This window comes from Scyliorhinus torazame, chromosome 22 (genome assembly GCF_047496885.1).
Source record: "Scyliorhinus torazame isolate Kashiwa2021f chromosome 22, sScyTor2.1, whole genome shotgun sequence".
In the NCBI taxonomy this organism is placed as follows: Eukaryota; Metazoa; Chordata; class Chondrichthyes; order Carcharhiniformes; family Scyliorhinidae; genus Scyliorhinus; species Scyliorhinus torazame.
The window spans coordinates 69,872,027-69,893,246 of NC_092728.1; the positions used below are offsets into that span (position 1 = coordinate 69,872,027).

Consider the following 21,220-nt stretch of genomic DNA (forward strand, 5'->3'; position numbering starts at 1 on the left):
AGCTGCCATCAAAGTTTAAAACAACTTTTAGATGAATATGAAAAGAAATGCCCCTCCCAACTCCACATTGCCAGCTCTGCCTGCCATCCGATCAACCCCAATTTTCTCACTCCCCAACCAGACTCACCTCAAAACATCGGAAGGCGCCCAGCCAGCCAATCTGGTGCTTCTTGGTAGCAAATGTCACCTACAGTCTGCGTGTACTAAACTAATGAGGCCATTGGACAATCTGCTGCGTGCAGTTTGTAGCATTTCAATCCAAACAAGAATGGGATCCAATTCATAGACCAGAGTCTTAACTATTTCATTAAATACGATGGCATGTATGAGATATAATGCAAAAAAGGCAATGACCTACCGTTATATTCTTACTACATGTTTGACAGACTGTGGCTAGTACAAGAGGCAATAAATGAGCCTCGGTGGTGAAAACATAGTCATCTATGTTAAAGGGCAGCTCATTGTCATCAGCAAACAGCAAGTAGAGGTACTTGAACATTTCAGCCAGAAAGAATGAATCCATCCTTGAAAAAATAAAAAAGTGCTACTTTGAGGTACAGAATAGTAATTCCTCCATTCCTGCAACTTCAATTCTGGTTATTCAAAATTTCCACTAAAAAGAAACAACAAACAATATTAGATTTTTGCACAATACTGTTAAAAGTAAAATTGTACTTTAGTCACAGTGGTATCACCGATAGAGCACACTCAAACTAACACTGCATTATATTGATGCTGCTCTTAAAATTACTGACCCATGCTGCATATATGTCACATGATATTTATAACTAGGTGCCAATAATGGGTGTAATAACTTACTCTGATCTTTCTGTGGGGAATTGATTATTGAATCTTGAAAGGGGGGTTAAGGGCGGCACGGTAGCACAGTGGTCAGCGTTGTTGCTTCACAGCACTAGGGACCTGGGTTCGATTCCCGGCTTGGGTCACTGGCTGTGCGGAGTCTTCACGTTCTCCCCATGTCTGCATGGGTTTCATTCGGGTGCTCCAGTTTCCTCCCACAACCCAAAGATGTGCAGGTTAGGTGGGTGGGCCATGCTAAATTGCCCTTAGTGTCAAAAAGGTTAGGTGGGGTTACTGGAATATGGGATAGGGTGTGGGCTTAAGTAGGGTGCTCTTTCCAAGGACCAGTGCAGACTCGATGGGCCGAATGGCTTCCTTCTGCATTGAAAAATGAAATGAATGAAATGAAAATCGCTTATTGTCACAAGTAGGCTTCAATGAAGTTACTGTGAAAAGCCCCTAGTCACCACATTCCGGCGACTGTTCGGGGAGGCTGTTACGGGAATTGAACCGTGCTGCTGGCCTGCCTTGCTCTGCTTTCAAAGCCAGCGATTTAGACCTGCGCTAAACAGCCCCTGTATATTCTATGATTCTATTTCTGATTGATGGCAAATTATTAACTGTTTCAAAGTATGCAAACATTTCATTTGTGTAGCTGAGATTATGATCTCAGTCTGTCTGGAACAAGCATACCCAGCACTGAATACAATTATTCACAGTTTATTACTTCACCTGCATCACAGATGCATTTAGTTTGCCAAGAATTGAGTCCAGTTAGTGAGAGATCACACCAGCCAAATGCCGATGTTAAACTTTACCGTGTGTTCCTGTACTGAGGGCAAAAGTTGGAAGTTTTTACCAGAAGGAAATTATTCTATTTCTATTGGAAGAATCTTGGTTAAATCACAGAAAGTAAGAAAGGCTGTGAGGGTTGTATTCACGTTGTTAAACTTTTATTGTGTATCTGTGCTTCTGAGATGTTGATAACCAGTTTTGTGAACAGCAAACAGCAGTAAATATTTACTGTTGATCATCAAGATTTGATGTTATTTTTTAACCAATTAATATAGGCAATCAACTCAGGATAAACAAAAAGGTCCTAAAAAGGAATTCCTAAAATTAATAGCCTAAAAATAACAAGACTTGTGTAACTGAAAGATGTATTTTTAAAGTAGAGACTTTCAATACCTAGATGCTTTTGTGGAAGGAAAAAGACGTTTACCCATTTTTATTAAAAGATTACACCCTTGGCTTTCTGGTACACAAATTTATATTTTAACCCCAGGTCTTGTATAAATTAAGTTAAAAGATAAGCTATCTCTACCTTCAAAGTTATTTCTATCTTTTGTTAAGATTGATTTTTTAATACTTCATTTGTTTTATGAGCACATGATGGTATTTTTTTATTGGCTACTTTTATTTAATATAACGTGAACTAAAGAAATCTCATCCTTTGAACTGCCATTCAGTTCACTTAGTCAGACTGTTCTGACCCCAAAAAGCTAATAACTCAGGGCATTTTTGGACTGAATGATGCAAGTTAAACTGCACTTCTGGCGCCAATGTACCTGTCCTCATGATTGCCAGTCCGGACATCTTGCACAGCAGCAAATCCACAAGGAACTCGTGCATGTTGGTTCAAACTGTCCACAACCGACTTACCAACGTGTAGATAATAAGGGTCTTTGGTGGCCTGATTACAAAAAAAAAAGTAAAAGCAGATTAGATGCTGTGATAGGAAGGAGAGCAGGGAAACTGCATTTTTGACTTTAATGACTGGAGAAAAATAATTCACCTTAATCAATTTCTAATAAACTTCCACGCAGAAATAAATGGTAATTATTGCTTTGGAAGAAATGTGCGATGGACACAATATTAAATAAAGAGAGATATTAGCGACAAGTTCCATTGCCAACAGCCACATCATCAGACTTTCAGTTTAGTAGTTGGTAATTCGCAAACCTATGCCTGAGAATTTGCTCTTGGGTCAGGAGCACATATTTGGGAGATTCCTTAAGAACAGAGTTTTGCACATGCAGGGGGTGGTATGTGGTGTTAGCAGAAGTTGGGTCTGCCGAGCTTGGAAACCGTTCAGAAGCAGCACAGGGGCTGATGGGCTGGGTGAAAGGCTCACATTGGTGATCTGGCACTTTGGTCCTAGATGCAAGAAATAAACAAAAAACAACTCTCAGCCTTCACACCCCACCTTCTCACACCTCCTCACCCAAAATGTCTCTCCATGCCCAATCCATGCCAACACATGTTCCTCAGTCCTCCACCCTCGTATCCTCCATGCTAACATAATTCCGCCCCCCCACCCCCACCCCACGGTCCTTTATATCTTGCATTCCAACTTGTATCCATCAACTCGACTCACCCCCATAGCCCATGCCAACATAGTGCCCCCACGAAACACTTGCCCTCCAGCCGCCACCTTTTGTCCTTACATCCTCGATGCCAATTCAACCAGTATCTACCATGGGCTGATCTCAAGACCCATGTTGAGAGGAAGTAAAATAATAGTATTCACAGCCCACATCAAAGACTTTATAAGCACTTGGGAGTTGTCAATCAAACTGTGAACACAGGTACCCCACTGTGATAATGGCAGGTTGCGAAATCAATCATGCAACCCTCAGGCTTATTTCAACAAAGAGGAAAATAGCAAACACTGTTTTTTTAAAACTGCAGACTGCATTTTAAAAAAATTTAAATGCCAGATTTAAATTCCTTGTCAGCTTCCTTGACAGCTCCCAAGAGGAAATCCACCTTTCATGCCCACTCATGTCTATTTTTAAAAATCCCAAAAGGACAACATACCTCTCCAAAAGGTGTCCCTGGATGTCTCCAAAAGGGTACCCTACCCTTCCAAATAACCACTAGTTATAGAGTCGCCCCTAAACTGGGCATCCCAGTTACAAAAATTGAATCTGACTAAAAGCAGATGCACTTTACCATGTGCAGCTGTCCCTGTGAATCACAGATGGGAAATCTATAATTCACCCCTGCTCCCCACCTCACCCCCCCAGTGAAAATAGTGGGGGTTGGGTTAAGGGGCGGGACTTCCAGAATGAGGCCTCTGGTACCATTTTGGATATATCTGTTTTCTGGAGATGGAAGTGAGAAGATGAAAGATTTAAGAATGGTAAGAAAGAAATGAAGAATACCCAGATACGAGAGACATTAAGCAAAATAACGGACAGTAAATGATAACAGAAATTAATACTGACGGAGAGTAGAATTTATTCTTTTTTAACTGCAGAATATCTTGGCTACTTTTAAATTCTAGTAAGGAATTTAGTGGTTAAAGGAGCTTACTAACCGTATAAAGGAAATAAGTACTTTCAATGAATTCTGGTCTTAAAGGATGTTGAGCCCAATGGACTGCAAAGTCAGTGGTAAAAGCCTTTGAAAATACAAGTTAGACAAACTTAAATCACAAGCAACACCAGCTGGAAGCAAAATAAAATCTTGCACGTATGTGAAAATTTCTCTCCACGAATTCTCTTACCAGCTTCAGAGATATGCGATATGCTATTAGACTGACTGCTCAATATTAAGTCATTGACGATCCAGAATTTTCTGTGATTTATCAAGAAGATTGAAGCCACTAATTCTATTCCCTGCTATAGCGCATATTTGCTGCCAACTTCATCCTACTTCCTGGATGCATACTCAGACTGTATATAATCTTTGTTCCACCCAACCCACCTATTTCCATGCGGCACAAGAGCAGGGCATGGACTCCCAAGAGGCAGTTGACATTTTATATATGTTAATGAAGCTGGTAACCCCAGATTTAACCTGTTTCACAGGTTTACAGTGGGCGACTGGATTTCCCAGGGAATCCCAGAGCTGAAAGAAAAAGCGAGGACAAAGAGAAGAAGGCACGTGTCTTGTTTGTGGGCCAGGTAGAGCAGCAGTCCTTCGCCCAGTCCTCCAGATTCCCCTCTCATACAAAGAAACATGCGCCACCCCCCCCACCCCACACTCCTGGGGTTTGAGATTGGACTCTCTCCCCGCCACCAATCGCTCACCTTCCAGGGTCCAGGATTGGATCTACCCGGTCCATAAGACATAGGAGCAGAATTAGACCATTCAGCCCATCGGGTCTGCTCCACCATTCAATCATGGCTGATATGTTTCCCATCCCCATTCTTCTGCCTTCTCCCCATAAATGCTTTCCAGCCGGCGGGAAATCAAGCCCATCAATCAGGCTGACTTGTAGCGGGGAAAATTGGTCAGGGCCAAAAGACTATGGGGAAAACCCAGACTTCCTCTATCCTCATTGCACATGCAACACCAACCAATTTGAATTTGAAATGCTGATTTACTTTTATAGTAATTTTGGATTTCTTTAAAACTCTTCAAAATTATTGACTAGCTTATCAAAAGATGGCACAGGCAGCATGGAGGCACAGTGGTTAGCACTGCTACCTCACAGTGCCTAGCACTGCTACCTCACAGTGCCAGGGACCCAGGTTCAATTCCAGCCTTGGGTGGCTGTCTAAGCAGAGTTGCATGCTCTCCCCATGTCTGGTTTCCTCCCATTGTCTAAAGATGTGCAGGTTAGTTAGAATGGCTATGCTAAATTACCCCTTAGTGTTCAAAGGCATGCAGGTTAGGTGGGGTTATGGGGATGGGGTGGTGGACTGGGCGTGGGTAGAGTGCTCTTTCGGATGGTTGGGTGCAGACACGATAGACCAAACAGTCTCCTTCTGCACTGTAAGGATGTTGTGAAAATGAGCACCAGGTTCAACATTCATCTTTCAAACAAAAGGTTGACCATAACAGCTGCAATAATAATTGAAGAAAATCTACTTGTGGATTTACTGCTTTATGTTGTCATTCGTGCCTAATCTGCTAAAGACTGCTTGTGGTTTATACTTTTTAAAAAAACCATTGCAATGACATCTTAAAAATTCACCGTCAAGAAAGCCTTTTCCACATAATGATTTAACAAAATATTTTAGCTTAGGCAGAAATCCAAGGGACTAAGTCATTAATAAGCGACAAACGTCTGAAAATTCCTACATTATAGGACAGCTAACCTAATTTGTGGTTTCCAAAGAGGGTCAGCTGGTAGGGAAGGGAGAATGGAGGCAATTTTAAAGACGAGCAAGAATGTAGGTTTTATGCGTTAATACTAACATCTATTTATGCCATGAGCTTCAGAAATCTCCTTACCTCTGGTAGAAATTTGTGTCGCTGTGTAACCTGGTATAACATTTCATGAGTTTCTATTGCAGGTTGCAAGTCCCCTTTTAGTACCTAAAGACAAAAATATACCGGATAGTTGTTTTTGTGGTGTCAGTTGGATGAATTCACCTATATGCAAAGCAGGAAAACTCGAAATGTTTTCTGCAAGCTGTTTTTTTCACTTATTCTGTTTTATAATTTTAAGCATGAGTGAAGAATTTCTGAGATATAAACTAATAATCAACATCAAAGTTTCAAATTTGATGGAAGTTGGTTGAATAAAGTCCAGATAGAAGTCTGAAACAGGAATTGGATGTTAAAAAAAAATAGTCTAGTCAGATTTTTAGCTTTATTTTTTATAAGCATCAAAAAAAGTTCTTTCTAAATTTTGTATTCTAGGGGCTGGTTTAGAACAGTGGGCTAAACAGCTGGCTTGTAATGCACAACAAGGCAGCAGCATGGGTTCAATTCCCGTACCGGCCTCCCCGAACAGGCGCCGGAATGTGGCGACAAGGGGCTTTTCACAGTAACTTCATTGAAGCCTACTTGTGACAATAAGCGATTATTATTATTTATACAAGAAAGAATTTCAAGTTTCTCTTCAGTATTGACTATTTTAACTTGCCGCAATACTCTGTTACCAAGGCCCTTAAAAATGGCAACAAACCAATCTAAATTGTTTAAAAACAAGTGTGAATGAGCCACAGTTATAATTGTACAAAAGGTGGATGTGTGCAATTCAAAACTATAAAATATTATCAAGCACTAAAATAAGAAAAAGATCAATAAGACAAACAAATTTAAAAATTGTGTAAATGTGTTCCCACCATTAATTAATATTTACCCAACTACTTCCTGTGGTAAATAATTCAATTTTCTAACAACGTTCTACTGAAGAAATGGAAGTAAATGTTTGCATTTGAGAATGCTGCAGGTGTTGCTCTTATTAGCCTTAGTTTTATTAGCTCTAATTCTGTCACCTTTGCTCACGAGTCGCCAGGTATCTTTCTGATACCGCCATGTGGTTCAAGCTCAAGTAATGATTAATAATGCAGCACACCGCTTAGTAAAAGTTAAATCAATGATCATTTATTATATACAGCAATAAATACTTATACAATAATCCTACTTCTAGACTATTACCTACCACTAAAGGCCAATACTTAACTTTAGTGATGGCCCACCAGGTCGTGGAAACGAATGGTCTATCGAATTGGGTCTGACCTGCGGGATTCAAAAAGGCTGGTACGGGTCGATAGTCTGGAGCACCTATCTGATAGCGATCGCTGGAGTAAGACTTACTTGACAACTCTTCGTCGAAGGATCTCGAAGGTTGCTAGCAGGAGAAGAAGGGTCGATCTGAACTTGGCCCCTATTTTTCTTGTTCCCAGGGGCTTCCCGCCTCTCGGGGTGGACCTTGACCCTGGTTCCAAGTGATTGGACTTGGTCCCAATCACTTGGTTCGATATGCTCCAATAATAGGGCGATTCCTTAATCGGTGGGTGGTCGTCCACCTTTCTTTGTCTCAGCCACTGCTGGCACTGAAAAGTCTGGATCGGCTTTATGTTGCTAATGTGTAGCAATTGTTCCCGGGATGGCTGCTTAGTATGCAGATGGCTGGGTTGTTGTGCTGTTAATGGTTGCAGGTATCGGTCTGGACTGACTTCCCCGGAGCCGAATACACTGTTTTACCTACAGCTGTCCGTTTGAGTCCTGTTGGCTGATTTTCCCATCAGCCTCTTTCGTTCACCATTTTAGATCGGGGTTTGACCATTCTAATCGGGAATCAGCCATTTTAGGTGGCTACACAGGACTATACACACGGGTAGAGCAGTATGATTAGTTTTTCATTGTTATAGCAAACAGCCAGCACAGATACGATAAACCGAATGACCTTCTTCACTGTAGTAGGCAGCACGGTAGCATTGTGGGTAGCACAATTGCTTCACAGCTCCAGGGTCCCAGGTTCGATTCCGGCTTGGGTCACTGTCTTTGCGGAGTCTGCACATCCTCCCCGTGTGTGCGTGGGTTTCCTCCGGGTGCTCAGGTTTCCTCCCACAATCCAAAGATGTGCAGGTTAGGTGGATTGGCCATGATAAATTGCCCTTAGTGTCCAAAATTGCCCTTAGTGTTGGGTGGGGTTGTTATGTTGTGGGGATACGGTGGAGGTGTGGACCTTGGGTAGGGTGCTCTTTCCAAGAGCCGGTGCAGACTCGATGGGCCGAATGGCCTCCTTCTGCACTGTAAATTCTATGTAAACCTATGCATACTATCATCTAATCAGCTTTAGGATGAACTACCAGGCCAGACTGAGGTGACAATCATGATTTAACACAATGATGGAGCTGTTCCAGAGCGCAAGCGCTGCTCCATTTTGTATGTGGGAAGTGATTATGGATGCAAGTAATGACAGGTCGGTCTTCTTCAAAAGACTGACTCAAGAAAATCAAAGCAATCTTCATTTTTTATCTTGTATGTGCTTTTCCATAAAGGTTAGCCTAAGAATACTTAAGTGTACATAATCCTATAAACCATCAACAAAGTTAAGATTTTTTCTGAAAGAAAATGTACAATATAAAGTTATGTTGATTTTCATCAAGCCACAATGAATTTTTAATATTAATTCCATACATGTCAACGGTTTCAAGCAAAGAAAAATGTAAGCCATACCTGTAAGCCTGGAAAAAAGGCAAGAAGGGAATCCATCCATTTTCTGGTATTAATTGTAGGGTTATGCATATGAACATCAAGGAGTAGGGGAGGCTGACTAATGTACTTCATAATGGCTGCATAATGCTAGATAAAACAGGATAAAAATTGAGAAGGATATTTTTATAAAGTGTTCACAGATGTACATTTCACTCACCGAGATGGAACAAAATCAATTGCGAGGTCTTGCACTTTGGAAAAAAGAATAGAGGGGCATGGACTATTTTCTAAACGGTGACAAAATTCATAATGCTGAAGTGCAAAGGGACTTGGGAGTCCTAGTCCAGGATTCTCTAAAGGTAAACTTGCAGGTTGAGTCCGTAATTAAGAAAGCAAATGCAATGTTGTTATTTATCTCAAGAGGCTTGGAATATAAAAGCAGGGATGTACTTCTGAAGCTTTATAAAGCATTAGTTAGGCCCCATTTAGAATACTGTGAGCAATTTTGGGTCCCACACCTCAGGAAGGACATACTGGCACTGGAGCGGGTCCAGCGGAGATTCGGAGATTCACACGGATGATCCCAGGAATGGTAGGCCGAACATACGATGAACGTCTGAGGATCCTGGGATTATATTCATTGGAGTTTAGGAGGTTGAGGGGAGATCTAATAGAAACTTACAAGATAATGAATGGCTTAGATAGGGTGGACGTAGGGAAGTTGTTTCCATTAGCAGGGGAGACTAGGACCCGAGGGCACAGCCTTAGAATAAAAGGGAGTCACTTTAGAACAGAGATGAGGAGAAATTTCTTCAGCCAGAGAGTGGTGAGTCTGTGGAATTCATTGCCACAGAGGGCGGTGGAGGCCGGGACGCTGAGTGTCTTTAAGACAGAAGTTGATAAATTCTTGATTTCTCGAGGAATTAAGGGCAATGGAGAAAGAGCGGGTAAATGGAGTTGAAATCAGCCATGATTGAATGGTGGAGCGGACTCGATGGGCCGAATGGCCTTACTTCCGCTCCTATGTCTTATGGTCTAAGAATGTTTAAAACAATGTCCTACAACATCACAGAACAACATCCTAGAATTCATACAGTGCAGGAAGAGGCCATTCGGCCCACTGAGTTTGCACCGACCCTCTGAATGAGCACCATACCTAGACCCACACCCCCGCCCTCTCCCCCTAAACTTCACACCTTTGGACACGAAGGGACAATTTCGCATGGCCAATCCACCTGTACATCTTTGGACTGTGGGAGGAAACCGGAACATAGAATTTACTGTGCAGAAGGAGGCCATTCAGCCCATTGAGTCTGCACCGGCTCTTGGAAAGAGCACCCTATCCAAGCCCACATCTCCACAATATCCCCATAACCCAGTAACCCCACCCAACACTAAGGGCAATTTTGGACACTAAAGGCAATTTAGCATGGCCAATCCACCTAACCTGCACATCTTTGGACTGTCGGAGGAAACCGGAACACCAGGAGGAAACCCATGCAGACACGGGGAGAACGTGCAAACTCCACACAGCCAATCACCCAAGACCGGCATTGAACCCAGGTCTCTGGCACTGTGAGGCAAGAGTGCTAATCAGCCACCGTGCTGCCCCATCTAATATTATTAAAATAACATCACGTTTAGCTCCTACTTCTAATCTGTTATGTGGCACAAATTTCTTTGCCAGAATTTGGTTACAATTTAGTGACCCTCAGTCTTTGCAACATCCTTCTCTGACGTTCAACTCTCATTCCTCAACCCCCAGCAACACAGCTTTCCATTGCTCTCTTCAACTTTTGGCACTAAGTTTCTCCTTGTTGATAGCAGACACTCATTCCAATAAACCTCAGGCAGACAAAATAAAAATGGAACTCGTATGAACAAAGTGGAACAGTTTTTTTCCTCTAGAATTTCTTAGAATTCTCAGAGCCTAATTAATCTAAACTGTTTTCTGAGAAGTCAAAATAACATTTCCCTTTTTCCCAATTTTCAAAACAGAATCTGCTCCTTCACTCACCTCTTCATTTAAACAGAACCACTATTTAATATACCAGAAAGAAGATAACAGGACTTTTCTGGATTTCGAATATCCATCTTCCCACATTGAAAAAAGAACATTCAGATACAAATTAAACCAATCATACACCAATATTTTGGCTGAATCATTTTTCTGTCTGGTAAACAAATTAGGCAACTGAAAATACTAAATTAAGCCTATTTCAAATAGATTAAATGAATGTGAAAAATACATTATTAGTGTTTTAAGTAGGCATTAAAAAGAAATGCACAAAATCTGAATGGAACTCATAATTTCAGGCATGTTTTAATGTTAATTCACAAACTATTACAATGCTGATTGTACTACTGAAGAGAATATTCAATAAGAGAACGATTTTTCTTGGATTACATTTTCTAGGTACAAGGGGCGGGATTCTCCGATTCCCCGCCAAGTTGGAGAATCGCCGGGGGACGGCGTGAATCCCGACCCGCCGCTCCGACGCCGGCTGCCGAATTCTCCGCACCTTCCAGGAGGCCCGACACCGGAGTGGTTCACGCTACTCTTTGGCACTGGTACGGCCCGCCCCGCCAATGGCAGGAGAATCCTGCCCAAGGTGTTTCAGCTAATATAAAAATAACTGTAGGTCTACACTATCCTATGCAGTGACCCTGTGCAATGTTGTCAGATTAATGAGCGCGTCAAAAGAATAAAATCAATTTGATCAGTTCCTTCGATAAAACGGATTGGTAGGATTTGAATTTTCCTCATCATAAGATCAGGAATGATAGTAGGAAAACATCTGACTGAGTTAAACAGAAATTGTGCCATTCAATACTTTGACATTTTTGTACCAAATGAACCGCATTAGGAGTGCATTTAAGAGTAAGTTGGGTCACAGTGGCTCCATAGCTCAGTGGTTAGAGAACTGGGCTTGAGGGCAGCACAGTGGCTAGCACAGCTGCCTCACGGCACCGAGGTCCCAGGTTCGATCCCGGCTCTGGCCACTGTCCATGTGGAGTTTGCACATTCTCCCAGTGTTTGCGTGGGTTTCGCCCCCACAACCCAAAGATGTGCAGGCTCGGTGGATTGGCCATGTTAATTTGCCCCTTAATTGGGTACACTAAATTTAAAAAAAAAAGAACTGGTCTTGTAAACCAGGGGTCGGGAGTTCAAATCTCACTGGGACCTACACTGGAATGTTATCATCAGACTAAGTTAGGTAAGTGCACAACAGAGAAAAGAAGGAAATTAAGTTAGGCAGAGCACCGCAACCTGGGTAAACCTGTAAGTATCATGTAACCACCGGTATTTGCAACCAGGGCCAGGGAGAGAAATCATAGGCCCCAGTGCTTCCCCTGTTTCTGGCCCCTTTTATCTCCCCGCCCCAACTTTCTTCACCCCCCCCTCCCCCTCCTCTCAATCATTGAATTTACAGTGCAGAAGGAGGCCATTCGGCCCATTGAGTCTGCATCGGCCCTTAGAAAGAGCACCTTGCTTAACTAAAGAGCACCATACCTCCACCCTATTCCGTAACCCTTTGGGCAGCACGGTAGCATTGTGGATAGCACAATTGCTTCACAGCTCCAGGGTCCCAGGTTCGATTCCGGCTTGGATCACTGTCTGTGCGGAGTCTGCACATCCTCCCCGTGTGTGCGTGGGTTTCCTCCGGGTGCTCCGGTTTCCTCCCACAGTCCAAAGATCTGCAGGTTCAGTGGATTGGCCATGCTAAATTGCCCTTAGTGTCCAAAATTGCCCTTAGTGTTGGGGTTATTGGGTTATGGGGATTGGGTGGAGGTGTGGACCTTGGGTAGGGTGCTCTTTCCAAGAGCCGGTGCAGACTCGATGGCCGAATGGCCTCCTTCTGCACTGTAAATTCTATGTAAACCCAATAACCCCATCTAACGCTTTTGGACACTAAGGGCAATTTATCATGGCCAATCCACCTAACTTACGCATCTTTGGACAGTGGGAGGAAACCAGAGCACCCAGAGGAAACCCACGCAGACACGGGGAGAACGTGCAGCCTCCGCACAGACAGTGACCCAAGCCGGGAATTGAACCCAGGTTCCTGGCGCAGTGAAGCAACAGTGCAAACCACTGTGTTACCGTCCTTAACCCCCTTTCAAGATTCAACAATCAATTCCCCAAACAGAAAGGTCAGAGTAAAAGTTCTGACACCAATTGTTGGCACCTGGTTCTAAATATCATGTGACATATATGCAACATGTGTCATTAATGTTAAGAGCAGCAACAATATAATGCAGTGTTAGTTTGAGTGTGCCCTATAGGAGATACCACCAGACCCTCTGCTTTTACATAATTAACATGTTAGCAAAGCCCCTTTGAATTACATTGCCAAAAGGTTGGCATTGGCTTTCATTTTGATAAAACAGCACGATGATCTCCCTTTTATTTACTTAAAAATCTGAAGATGCCAGTTGAATCAATTGCCATTACTTTAATCTGAAGAATAACCTTTGGTAGAATTCCAACATTATTTTATTGATAAATTTGGAACAAGTCTGTTCTATTAAATGAACAATCCAGATTGGATTGCAACTTGCGTCTATTCATTGCGGCAGTGGTTTGTTCCAGTCTATTTTTTTGTTACTACTGTTGGATGAAAGACAAATATTCCCCAGCACACCTGGAGAACCCGATGCTTTTCTACTTATAGTACAAAATGATGCTTTAGATGTAATGTAGTGACTGTTGCTGTAGGTTGCCATCCTATTTGCGATGTGTTTTGCATATATCGTGCACCTTGTTCAAGTGCTATACTTGCATCTTGCAACGTTACATACTTCCAAACTCACCGGACAATGCCATGGGAGCTCTGCCGGCAAGTAAAATTTTAAACCCCTTTTTGGTCTCCAGTTAAGACATATTACTCCTTAGCCAGAGGATAGACAAATGATCCACATGGAAATCTTCAGTCAATACTTTACAGTTATCCATATGCCAATTATCTGTAAAGTGTCTGGCCTGTGATCACAATCAGCAACTTTCCAGCTGATTTGGGGTCAGTACCAAGGCCCTAGGTCTGATGTCTGATGTGTCACCTGCTACATTAGCTCTCCATGCCTGTCAGCTACACAATAACAGATTTTTCCTTCAGTATTTCAAGATCATAGGACTGAATACCTTCAAAAAGAAAATAAATGCACAAGACTTACTGTATTAAACCTCTCCAAATACACCTCATCTCCCAGCAGGATGTAGGCCTTCAACAGATATTCATAGTACGAGTCGATTCCAGCACCCACTCCACTGTCTTAGAATACAATGAAATCTGTTAGTTCCACCTCAAAAAGTGATTGGAAAGATGCCATGGCATTACTGCTTGGTAAGTAGAGTACATCAGTAATGCAGAAGAAGTAACTAGGACAGTGACAAAGAAGCTGTGCACACTCATAGTTCAGCAACATGGTGCTAATTTACACATGCGATTACTCAGTGTGAAAATATCGCAAAACAAGTTTATAAAGTAACAAGGAATAACGGTACATCCTGAGCACTATTAAAATACTGTACATCATGCTCCCCAAGGGCGGGTTTCCACATCGTTTGGTTCTGGTTCACTTGGGAGTCAGGCTGTAAAGTTATACATAGTTGGTTCTGGCACTTTCTTTTTTTAAATCTAAATTTAAGACTACCAAATTCTTTTTTCCAATTAAGGGGCAACTTAGCATGGCAAATCCACCTACTCTGCACATCTTTGGGTTGTGTGGGTAAGACCCAAGCAGACATGGGGAGAATGTGCAAACTCCACATGGACAGTGACCCGGGGCCAGGATCGAACCCGGGTCCTCGGAGCCGTGAGGCAGCAGTACTAACTACTGTGCCGCCCTATTCTAGCACTTCCTTTTCAGATGTCCACAATCTGCTGCATGCTTGCTTTTGGTAAATTTAGGAATCTTATTTTTCCCATCAAAATGCACGTGCTAGTATAACTGCGGGTTATCTAGTGCCATGTTAAGCTACCACGAGGTCTAATTATCCATATAAATTCCTGACAATCAGCCTACGGGGATACAAAGATTTGGCATTCCACTAGGGAACATAATAACTTTTTGCAAACTGTTGACATATCAAGCTTTGGCTGCTTATTTCATGTTGGCAGCCTAGTCATTGACCTGTAGATCAACAACATTGGTTGAATAATTTACAAACAGAAGGAATAGGAGCAGGCGTAGGCCACTCAGCCCCCAAGCCTGCTCGGCTGCTCAATACAATCATGGTTGATCTGATTGTAGCCTTAACTCCACTTTCCAGCCTGCCCAACTCAACCTTGAATGTATTCAGTGAGCCTGCCCCCTCTACTCACTGGCGAAGACAATTCCAAAGACTAACCAGCCTCTGTGAGAGAAAATTCCTCCTCGTGTCTGTCTTAAATTGAAGACCCCTTATTTTGAAACAGTAGCCCGAACACTACAAGTTCTTAATCCTATGTGGCATCTTATCAATGTTTTTTGGAAATCCAAATGCCCTACATCAATTTTGTTATCCATTGTGCTCGTTATATCCTGAAAGAACTCTAATAAATTGTCAAATTCACAAAACATGTTGGCTCTGATCGTATTATGATTTTTTAAAAATGTCACACAAACATACGAATCAGGAGTAGGAGTAGGCCAGTCAGCCTCTTGCACCTGCTTCACCGTTCAATAAGACGATGGCTGATCCGATTGTGGCCTCAACTCTATATTTCACCTACCCCCGACAAACTTTGATACTCTTGTTGGCCAAGAATCTATCTACCTCCGCCCAAAATCTGTTCAATGACCCTGCCTCCATTGCTCTCCAGGGAAGGGAGTTCCAGAGACTCATGGCCTTCAGAGGAAAAAATTCTTCTCATCTCCATCTTACATGGGAGACCCCTTATTTTTAAACTACGTTGCCCTAGTTCTCGCCTCACCCACAAGAGCATCCACTCTGTCAGGTCCCCTCATAAGATCCTTTCAATAAGATCACCTCTCATTCTTCCAAACTCCAATGGATACAGGCCTAGCCTGTTCAACTTTTCGTCATAAGATAATCGACACATCCCAGGTATCATTCGAGTAAACCTTCTCTGAACGATAAGGACATAAAACTCTGAATGTCCTGCTGCTACCTCTTTAATTCTTGACAATTATAGAGGATAGGCAAACTGGCCTATCATTTCCTGCTTTCTGTCTCCCTTCATTCTTGAACAGAGATGTTGCAGTTTTCCAGTCCACTGGGAGCTTTCCATTATCCAGGGTATTTTGCAAGATCATAACCAATGCATCCACCATTTCTTCTAAGAGCCTCAGAATCAGGCCATCAGGTCCAAAAGGCCCATCAGCCTCAAGTTCAACTAGTTTTCTCAGTACCTTTTCTCTTGTGTTAGTGATTCATAGAATCGCTACAGGGCATTAGGCGGCCATTCAGCCCATCAAGTGCACCAACCCTCTGAAAGAGCACCTCACCTAGGCCCACTCCCCCACTCTTAACACCGTAATCTCATCTCACCTGCACATCCTTGGACATGAAGGGACAATTTTAGCATGGCCAATCCACCTAACCTGCACATCTTTAGACTGTGGGAGGAAACCAGAGTACCTGGAGGAAACCCATGCAGACACGGGAAGGACGTGCAAACTCAACATAGTTGCCAAGGACGAAATTGAACACATGTCCCTGGCACTGTGAGGCAGCAGTGTTAACCACTGTGCCTCAAGTTCTTCTCTCCCTTTGGGCTCTTGATTTTAAGACATAGGAGCGGAAGTAAGGCCATTCGGCCCATCAAGTCCACTCCACCATTCAATCATGGCTGATTTCAACTCCATTTACCCGCTCTCTCTCCATTGCCCTTAATTCCTCGAGAAATCAAGAATTTATCAACTTCTGCCTTAAAGACACTCAACGTCCTGGCCTCCACCGCCCTCTGTGGCAATGAATTCCACAGACCCACCACTCTCTGGCTGAAGAAATTTCTCCTCATCTCTGTTCTAAAGTGACTCCCTTTTATTCTAAGGCTGTGCTCCCGGGTCCTAGTCTCCCCTGCTAATGGAAACACCTTCCCTACTTCCACCCTATCTAAGCCATTCATTATCTTGTAAGTTTCTATTAGATCTCCCCTCAACCTCCTAAACTCCAATGAATATAATCCCAGGATCCTCGAGACGTTCATTGTATGTTAGGCCTACTATTCCTGGGATCATCCGTGTGAATCTCCGCTGGACCCGCTCCAGTGCCAGTATGTCCTTCCTGAGGTGTGGGACCCAAAATTGCTCACAGTATTTAAATGGCCTAACTAATGCTTTATAAAGCTTCAGAAGTACATCCCTGCTTTTATATTCCAAGCCTCTTGAGATAAATGACAACATTGAATTTGCTTTCTTACTATTTTCTACTATTCATAGGATGCTTTTTTGTGTCTTCTACTGTGAAGGCAGATACAAAATGTCTTGTTCAAGACCTCTGCCATTTCTTTGTTTCCCATTATTAATTCCATGGTCTCACTTGTTAATGGAAAAATGCTCGCTTTAGCCACTTTTTTCCTTTTTATATCAACTTGTGGAAGCTTTTATGATCTTATTTTGTGTTTTTGGCTAGTTTTCGCTCATACTCCAACTTCCCCCTCTTTATTTTTTGGCATCCTTTGCTGGTTTCTAAAACCTTTCCCAATCTTTGGCCTGCTACAAATATATGTAGCTATCAATTTGATACCATCCTTAACGTCCTTAGAAGGTGCATCCTTCTGGTAGAATTTTTCTTCCTCAATGGATAATATCTATGTTCAGAGTTATGAAATATCACCCTGAAAAGCCTGTCACTGCTTCTATATCTTCCCTTTTAACCTATTTACCCAGTCCACCTTAGCCAACTCTGTGTTCATAACATTATAATTGCCTTTATTTAAGTTTAATACACGAAGCATGGGCCCACATTTCTCACTTTCAAACTAAGACGTTATGATCACTCTTGTCTAGAGGATCTTTTACAATGGTGTCTTTAATTAATCTTTTTACTTTTATAATTAACCCTGTTTAATTACATATTATGCGGTCCAACTAAAATAATGTAACTAACTATGGTACTTTTTTAACATTTAAAGACTGGTTTGAAAGTGCAAGGGCCTTTCCTGTTGATCCCCTTGGTTCCTATTTCTTTCATATTGTCTTTATTGGTCCATGAAAGTAAGGAACTCAAAATAGTACACTGTGTTATAAAGTATTGTATTTTTGGCAGAAGAACCCAGGCTTTATAGCACCCAAGAGATTGGAGCGGGTTTGTTTCGATTGGTTAGGTAATGGTCAACGGATTGGCCAGGGAGACTATTCTGTCCGGCGTCCATCAGCGATTGGTTCCCGTCAGGTGGGGTCTTTCGAAGCGAAGCCAGGAGTAATCATTGGACTCTCTAGATGGAGGCAGCTCTCACTCTGCTCTGCTGCCTACTGTCTGATGGCAGACGTTTCTAGACCCTGAAAGAAGAAGCTGTCTCTCTCTCGAATGCTAGCTGCCTGCTGTTTCTATGAATCTACAGTGAAAACCATTACAAGCTCAGAGAAAAGATAACATCCATCTGAAAACCTAAAATGAAGAAGAAACTAACTGGAAGACATCCATCTGAAACAAAGATTCTTATCTTTTACTTTCATCATTACATCTCTCTTTCCCCTGTGTTTGTCTGCATCCATGTGTGCAGAGGGTGGAGCGAGTTAAAAGGGAAGGGGGGTTTGTTCGAGATTAGATAGTAGTTATATTTGTTGCCTATTTAATTATAGTTACTGTTAATAGTAAGAAGTCGATTGTGTTTAAATTTACAAACCTGGTGTCTGTAGTTATCGGGCAGCTGAAGATCTCGGGTACTTCAAAATAAAAGTTAATTTCAACTGTGTTGTGACTCCAGGTCAAGTAGGGCCATGATTGACCGCACACTGGCCCAGAATGTCATAACAAACACCAGGGAGGAAGTTAACTGGGTACAAAGTGCAGAACCAATTATAGACGGCATCCTTTGATTCCTGTCATATGCGAGTACCTTTAAGAAATGGGTGTTTATCGAATAGCTGTAGTGGATGTACCTTTAAGAAATGGGCGTTTGTCAGATAGCCTCTGTGATGTCAGAGAGTGGGTGGAGCTGGGCTGACTGTCTGCTTTTACTTTCGCTTTGGGCTGTCTGCTAAAGGATGTGTTTTAGTTTCGTTTTGAGAGCTAGATAGCTGCAGGAAAAGCAAGCAGCTGTATAAGGATCTCTCTGCAATCTAAAGACTGTCTCCAGATCATTTGGGTGATTTCAAAGTGATAACTGCTCTCAGTGGAGAATTTGAATCTGGTCTCTGTGTTAAAGGGGGGGGGGGGCAATTCTCCAATATTGGGCCCAAGAGTTCGCGCCATCGTGAACGCCATCGCGTCTCACAATGGCGCAAACCAGGCCCAGTTACGTACAATTCTGGTCCCCACAGGGGGCCAGCACGGGGCTGGAGTGGTTCACGCCACTCCAGCCTCCTTTCGCGGTGCCGAATGGGCGCCGCACCAACCCACGCATGCGCAGTTGGGCCAGCTTACTCCTGTGCATGCGGTTGGCCCGCGCCAACGTGCGCATGTGCGGGAGACTTCTTTAGCGCGCCAGCACCGACTCAAGATGGAGTCAGTGTTCAGGGTCCGGCTGCGCCAGAAAGTTGGCCCGGGGGGGGGAGAAAGAGGCCGGCCCGCCGATTGGTGGGACCCGATCGCGGGCCAGACCCCATCGGAGGCCCCGCCGGTGAAGGAGCCCCCCCGCCCCCCGACCGTTCCCGCAGAGTTCCCCCCGGTAGTGACCAGGGGTGAACGGCGCTGGCGGGACTCGGTTGTATCGGCGCGGCTGCTCGGCCCCGCCGATTCTAGCGGCCCGCGCCGCGCCAAACGCGCCGGTGCAAATGGCGCCAATTCTCCGCACCTCGACACGCCGGCGTCGGGGCGTGGTTGCGGCGATTCTCCGGCCCAGCACGGGGCTCAGAGAATCGCCCCCAGGGTCTTTTGTCTTATGGGATGTTGCAAGGAAAGATTAAGGGTTATTTAAGGAGTACTGTATTCTTTGGGGGATTATGGGTGTTGATCGTTGTTAGGATATTTACTGTAGGTTCATAAAGTGTTAACTGGTTTCATAAATAAACATTGTTTTAATTTAAAAGTACTTTAGGTCTCTGTTTGCATCACACCTGTAAAGTGTGCTCCCCATAACCAACATCTATTTAAAGTTATGGGTCAGGTGAACTCCATGATACACTTTGGGATTCTCTAAACCCTGGCCTGTAATATTCCTTAATAATAATAATTTTTAATTAATGTCACAAGTAGGCTTACATAACACTGCAATGAAGTTACTGTGAAAATTCCCTAGTCGCCATACTCCGGCGCCTGTTCGGGTACAATGAGGGAGAATTCCAAATGTCCAATTCACCTAACAAGCACGTCTTTTGGAATTTGGGAGGCAACCGGAGGAAACCCACGCAGACACAGGAAGAACGTGCAGTCTCCGCACAGACAGTGACCCAAGACAGGAATCGAACCTGGGTCCCTGGTGCTGTGAAGCAACTGTGCTACCAACGTTCTATTGATATTTATGTAAACGTTGCACAGTATGGGTCAGGGTGGAGGACATGTTATAAAAACACAAACAAAATGGATATAATTTTTACATATTCTTTCCAGGGTGTCATGCTCTGACTGAAATCACCATGTTTTCAGGTTTTGAACCTCTCTGAAAATAAATTCAAGGGGTTTGGTGAGCACTGTCACTGTAGCGGGACAGGGGCTAATAGAGCCAGAAAGGCCGGCAGCACAGAGATCAGGGCACCCTTTAAAAGGCACAGAAAATAACCCGCCCCCCACCCTGCACACGGGTGACCCCCCCTACACATAAGTGTTATGGGGGTTCTTTCTCTCCCCCCCCTCCCGAGATCAGGGCACCCTTTAAAAGGCACAGAAAATAACCCCCCCCCCACGCTGCACACGACGCCCCCTCCACATAAGCTCTTCCCCCCCTCCCCAAGTGTGCACTTCTTGTTTTCTCAGTTATTTAAATAATTTAAATGAGATTTACATAGTAGAAAAATAATTTAAAGATCAATTTACATCAGTATCCTAGAGATGAGCTAAATAATGTGCCATGCTTACCCCGTCTGATCCAATCACCATTGTGGATGTTGATCACTGTCCCTACAAGATCGCTGCCTCTCTGCCTCTTATCCCACAGAAAATCCATTGCTCTCCGTGCATATTCCTACAGGGAAAAAACAATCATCATTAAATGGAGAGGAAATTTAAAAATATAGATAGCACTTAAAATTTCCTAAACCACCCTGCCAGACAAAGTGAAGAACCCAGCACCAAAACTCCAATAAATATTCCACTGGGTCAGATCATAATCTTCTAAAATGTAGATAAAATCGGGATAGTCACTATGGGCTGCTGAACCTTGTTGTCAGGCTCAAATGGAGGTCAGTGGCTCGAACTGGTGGGAAGCAGTGGCTCAATGTGATTTTCCTTGGAGCAATTAATTAATAGCCAGATGGAAGGTTCACTATGTAGTTAAGGTCGTTGGGCAAGCCAGAGGGCTTT

General features: G+C 43.2%; 1 protein-coding gene across 3 annotated transcripts in view; it reads right to left on the reverse strand.

Moving 5' to 3' along the window:
- Window positions 1-21,220, reverse strand: part of LOC140399117 (ER degradation-enhancing alpha-mannosidase-like protein 3) — a 70,077-nt gene that overhangs the window by 14,342 nt on the left and 34,515 nt on the right. For all 3 annotated transcript variants that reach the window (XM_072488293.1, XM_072488294.1, XM_072488295.1), the window contains 7 exons: window positions 20,777-20,882; window positions 13,825-13,922; window positions 8,671-8,796; window positions 5,989-6,072; window positions 4,124-4,207; window positions 2,370-2,494; window positions 359-524 (listed from right to left, as the gene is read on the reverse strand). In XM_072488293.1, coding sequence (XP_072344394.1) covers window positions 359-524; window positions 2,370-2,494; window positions 4,124-4,207; window positions 5,989-6,072; window positions 8,671-8,796; window positions 13,825-13,922; window positions 20,777-20,882 — 789 coding nt within the window. The remainder of the gene's footprint in view (window positions 1-358; window positions 525-2,369; window positions 2,495-4,123; window positions 4,208-5,988; window positions 6,073-8,670; window positions 8,797-13,824; window positions 13,923-20,776; window positions 20,883-21,220) is intronic.